The sequence below is a fragment of the Cynara cardunculus genome (assembly GCF_001531365.2).
Source record: "Cynara cardunculus var. scolymus isolate 2C chromosome LG 16, CcrdV1, whole genome shotgun sequence".
In the NCBI taxonomy this organism is placed as follows: Eukaryota; Viridiplantae; Streptophyta; class Magnoliopsida; order Asterales; family Asteraceae; genus Cynara; species Cynara cardunculus.
In genome coordinates this window covers 4840204-4846103 of record NC_037543.1, presented here as the reverse complement: position 1 = coordinate 4846103, position 5900 = coordinate 4840204, and the positions used below count along the sequence as shown (strand labels likewise).

Genomic DNA, 5900 nt, shown 5'->3' with positions numbered 1-5900 from the left:
TTTAATTTGTATTATAATTATATAAATAAATTAATTTTATATTATTATTAATTAATAAAATATTAAAAATACATATTTTAAATATAAATTAAATTTATTAATTAATAAAATATTAATATGATCAATCTTCATAAAATCATGACAATCTTCATGATAAACATCAAAAACACTTGAAAGAGAAGTGAGATAAAAAGTCAATCTGGTCAACACTTCTATATATCTCTTGATATGCCGTATTATTACAATGAAGCTCTCTTACAAAATTCACTAAAAGACAAATGTACATATAAGATCAAACTATAAACCCTTCTAGTCAAAGTCAACAATTCTAGCAAAGTCAAACACGCTAACTTTACAATTATAAACTTTCAAGACGAGTACAATTTAACACTAAAATTCAGACCCAATAAGTAATATTTTAGTTTCCATCACATTCAAGAAAAAATCTCTTTTGTCTCATGCTCTCTCATCTTATCCCAGTTCTTGTCCTTGTTTCATGTCGCGCCAAACATGAGATAGTGAGTTTTGTCTCGTCTTATCCTGTCTCGTTCCATATACCAAACGCAGCCTACGTGTTCATTTGAAAACGATAATTACGTCATTTTATTAGCTATCTAAGTTGCGTATTATGTTTATTCGTGAATAAAAGCAAAATGAGAAGAAAAGGTGGCCCATACCAGTTTTTGGGCGACTTTAGTCGTGCCAAAAGTCACATTAACCACTATGAAACATAGTTTTCAAATATTCGTATAGCTAAACATATTTTCTCAATTATTCATTACAACAAGCATATTTTTCAAATAATCAGTATCTTAGGCATACTTTTCAAATGATGAATCATTTAGTGGGAGTGACGGTTTTTAGGGAGTTTAAAGGTTTATAACCCGCCATTTCTTGAGGGAATCAATCATAATTCGGCGCAGAATAAAAGGAGAGCAAAGGAGACAATTTTAGAGGGTTATAGATTATTTGGACTATGTTATAGATTTTCATAATCTAATTTGTTTTTGTAAAAAAAATTGCAATAAAATACTTGAACATATGACATCACATATGAAAAACAATAAACTAACCAACAGATCAATGATAATTTTGTGAAAAATATCTATGTATTTGTTTTTTATAGTCAAATGATATAAGCATTTGAAAAAATTTATAGATCCGTTTCAAGCCATATGTGACCTCAAAAGCCACCCATCTGACTCATTCCCATTCCCTTTATGATGCACTTAGGGATCATCAACTGGCATGCTTAGGAATTGATACCTAGGAATCGGTACCGCATCCCCATGATGCTCATATCATCCAATGTATGTGGCTATATTGTCACAAGTTCCACTCCAACAGATCCTTACAACGCTATAAGGAACACCTTGTGGTCAATTGCAAAACACAACGGATCAATTTCGATTGTGTTGAAACTTTTAGCCCAGTTGTGAATCCCACAACTGTTCAAATAGTCATTAGTCTTGCGATAATGTGATCATGACCTATTCACCAATTAGATGTTAAAAATGCCTTTATAAATGGCAACTTGGCCGAAACCGTGTACATGCATCAACCACCCGAATTTGTTGACACATCTGCCCCTCCTAATGTATCATATGTGAAAATCGTTTTATGGTTCCAAACAAGCATCCCTTGCATGGTATTAGAGGCTTCCCATGTTTATTATCTCACAAGTATTTCTTAGTACTGTATGTGATACTTCCTTATTCATATATTGTGAATAACGCAGGTATGACATTGCTTATTTGCGTCGTAAGCTCCACACTGCTATGCCACATCATTAGCTCGATAGAAAAATTACTTCCAAGACATATTATAATACAGAATTATTCCTCTTGAAGCTTCTAGTCATCAATCAATGTTGTGGATCATATTTCGGGGTTCTCCGCTTATTGTTGGATTTTATGTCTGTGTCACCCTCGATATCTAATTACTTATTGCATTGTGTGGAATATATACTCATCCCTATTTTATGATATTAGATGTTCATGTTACCTTTTAACCTATGTATACCCATGCATGTATCCCTTTGTAATAAATTCAAATATTGATCAATCTCCAACGTCTCTATCGACCCCTGTCCTCGGTTTCCAAATTCGTGGAATCCCTGTCTCCATCCCTCATTCCGATGGTTACGGGTATTGGACTCGTGGTCGAATACGAGTGTTTTGTCAACTCTATATATTTGGTTAAGAATTAGTACAGTTACAAAAACGGAAAAACCTAAAATACATTAAAAAGTCAAAACTAGTTTTTAGATTATATATTGTTGGGAGATTCAAATATCATAAGAAGGTAAAATTGGAAGGTTAAGCAAATATTCACATGTAAATCCTTGAAAAAATTCATTTGAAGATGGATATCTGATTAAACACATATAACTAATGTGTAACGTCGTTCACAAATGCATTTTCAAATAATTTTTTTTGAACTTTTTCAATGATACGTGCGTGTGTGTGTGTGTGCGCGTACACACACACACACACACACATATATATATATATATATGTATAACATTCTTTTTTTTATTAACCTGGATATCCAACTTGCTATGCGAACTGACTAATCTCAGGATGACCATCTGCTTTGCAGATAGCCCGGAGTCACTGCATTTGAACCTCCGTGGCCACAAGGGGATTTTTATTCCTCCTTGGATTTAAACCTGAAACCTCCTCGTACTTTTGACCTTTGAAGCGAAGCACAAACCAATCAAGAATCACCTTATGGTTATATAAGATTCTTTTTTTGTTATCATCTCCAATGGTTTGCAGAATCAATAACGCATTAAACGTTAAAAAGCTGCTTGGGATAATTGAGCTAAAGTTTTATTTCATTAGGTCTTGTGTTGAAGGACATAACAATCAGGTAAGATGACCCAAAAGAAGCTTCAATTGAAAATACAGAAAGCTATAATTTGATGATTACTTCAAATCTTCATCATTCTTCTTCATCACCTACTTTTGCCTCACTGTCTTGAACCATTTCACCATCTTCTTCACTCTTTTCACCTGCATCCTCCAAAGATTTGATCAAGTTGTTTAAGCAACTCTCAGCATTCTCTTCATCTGACTTTGGCATCAAATTCTCAGCAACATCGGCTGGAGTCATGTTGGTCTCCCCCAACAACCGACCGATGGTTGCAAACAGTTCATGTGATTCAAGATCCAGATAGTTCTTGGCAAGCACTTTGAAAGCTTCAAAACAACAGTAAGACAGCTCGATATGCTTATCCATTCTTCCTCTTCTGATGAGAGCAGGATCAAGCTTTTCTACGTAGTTGGTCGTGAACACGATCAGCCTCTCGCTACCACAAACAGACCATAGCCCATCAATGAAGTTCAGAAGCCCAGATAAAGTCACTTCACTTCCCTTATTATCCTTATCCTTTTCCTCCTTCGCCTTCTTGGCAACAGGATCCTTCTCCTCCCCTTTCTTGTCCTTCTCTTTCTTCTTTCTTTGACCTGTGAGATCAAGTGAACAGTCGATATCCTCTATCACAATTATGGACTTACTTGATGTATCGATGAGTAGCTTCCTTAAATCCGTGTTATCTTTGACAGAGGTTAGTTCAAGATCATAAATATCATACTCCATAAGGTTAGCCATGGCAGCAATCATACTAGACTTCCCAGTTCCTGGAGGACCATAAAGAAGATAACCTCGCTTCCACGACTTCCCCACCTTCTTGTAGTARTCTTTCGACCTGCTAAACGTCTTAAGATCATTCAAGATATCCTTCTTCTTCTTTGGGTCCATTGCAAGTGTATCAAAGGTAGAAGGGTGCTCGAATATGATGTGACTCCACATCGTYKTCTTKCTCMTCCACCCAYCACTTTCGCTCTTGTTGTTGGTGTACAGCTTCCGTTGCCTGGTTTTTATGGCAATGGCTTCACCTTCATCGATCACATGTTTCAAGTAAACTTTGGTGACGATGTCTCTGTTTTTGCGATGGCAAGTGAGCTTGTARAACCGYYTTTCATCATCRTYAYGGTACGAAAAGARRGRYCGYTGTTGKKKGAYRGTTTTGCTGGAAGTCCACCAGATYTTGAKGCCTTTGAACTCRTCWGTWACYTSYTCATAATCGTCCATACTGAGGACGATAGATTGACAGTCTTTGATAACACTTGCTTTAAGACGTTTGGCTCGATTGGAGGAGTAGGTGCTGAGATAGCGTTCGATGGTGACATACGCGTTGTTTCGCTGGAACCCATCTCCTTGATACTCATGGAAAGTGATATGAAGATAAGGGTAGATGTAACTAACAAGTTTATGGAAGTATTTTTCGATTTGGTCACTGAGTTCTTGGGGAAACCATTGCTTGAAGATGGCCCATACGAACATAAAACCAGCCATCAGGGATCCTAACTGAGTCATATAATGATCTCCCATCATCATCTTCTTCTTTCAGATCGCAAATGAAACAAGAGTTCTAATCAGACTTTAATAGGAGTAATGGTAAGGGTGATTGGGGTGATCAAGGCTTATAGGTCTTGTTTTCGTCCATTGATGAAGGTTCGTGCATGCAGACCAGATCTGAAACAGAAATACAGAAAGACCCCACCACAAGGAAGCTTCCTGCTGTAGTAGCTATATCATTAAATTTGGTGTTTTCGACATGCTTGGCTTAATCATTTGACAACTTTAAGATTTATAACATCGACAACAATTTATACTTCTAAACACACATCCACTTAATGTGATGGAAGACATGAATTTTAATAGAGAAGATTTAACGATTATATAAGTTACACTTGATATTTACATATAAAAAATTTGAATAAATAAGAGTTATGATTCCAATTACAGTCTATCGATGAAAAAAATTGTATGACAATTTAAAATCCAACATATGTAAATGACTCTACAAATATGTTCGATTTACACCAAGAGCAAAGAATCAAGAGATCAAGAGCGAAACCGAGAGTTCTAGAGCAATTGAATGAGAGATGAATGAGAGAACTTTTAATAACTCATGGTGAATATCAATTTGAATCTCACTTTGGGGGATGGGGAGAAGACAAAGAGGTGAAGACATGAGTGAATGGTGTTAAAAGTATCTTGGGAACATGAAAAGAAAATGTAATAATGTGCATTGGTAACTTGTACTATATGTTAATTTTAATTGTATGTTAAAATATTTTAAGACTAAATGCATAAAGTAACAGTACTTAATGCATTATGCGTTATTTTTAAGACTTTTAAGACTTTGTGCATAAATGTATATATTTTGTGCATTAAAAATTATTTTTAAGACTTTTGATAAAATTGGTTTATAAGGTAGTATAGATATTTGTGTTTTATAATAACTTTGTTTTATATGAATACGAATTAAAAGATAGAAACTTTTGACATGTATCAAAAAGGTTTACATTGTGAAACAAATATATATTAATAACTACATTAAATTATAAATATGGGTGAAAAAAAATCATATAAAATAGTATATGATGCACTAATTCTCAAAAGAGGATCTCATTTTAACAAATCGTAAACTAATTTAATTTTTAAATTTTATTAAAAAATCTTATTTAAATGGTTTATCTATACTATATTATAAAGCATTTGACAAAATCTCTTAAAACCCATTTTTTATGCGTAAAGTACTGTTTATTAATGCATATTACTTAAAACTCAAGATTGCAAGTTGATTGTGCGTAAGTACAACTTATTAAAGCTCCATATCTGAATTCGTGTAACTAACTACAAATAAACATAATCAAATACAGGATAAATATCTCATTTTAAATATAAAAAATTTAAAATATAATTAGGATAATCATTGAGTTCTAACAAAATACTTAATTATTATCTTTATAAAATGTTATATTATTAAACCAAAAATAAATTATTTCGTTATTAAACTTAAATTAAATCATAATAAAAAAATAAAT

The 5900-nt window shown here is 33.6% G+C and overlaps 1 protein-coding gene across 1 annotated transcript in view; it reads right to left on the bottom strand.

Annotated features, from left to right (window-relative positions):
* Positions 1-4431, bottom strand: part of LOC112529311 (AAA-ATPase ASD, mitochondrial-like) — a 20151-nt gene extending 15720 nt beyond the window's left edge. The window contains exon 1 of the mRNA XM_025140535.1: positions 3044-4431. Coding sequence (XP_024996303.1) covers positions 3044-4404 — 1361 coding nt within the window. The 5' untranslated portion in view covers positions 4405-4431. The remainder of the gene's footprint in view (positions 1-3043) is intronic.
* Positions 4432-5900: the final 1469 nt, after the last annotated feature.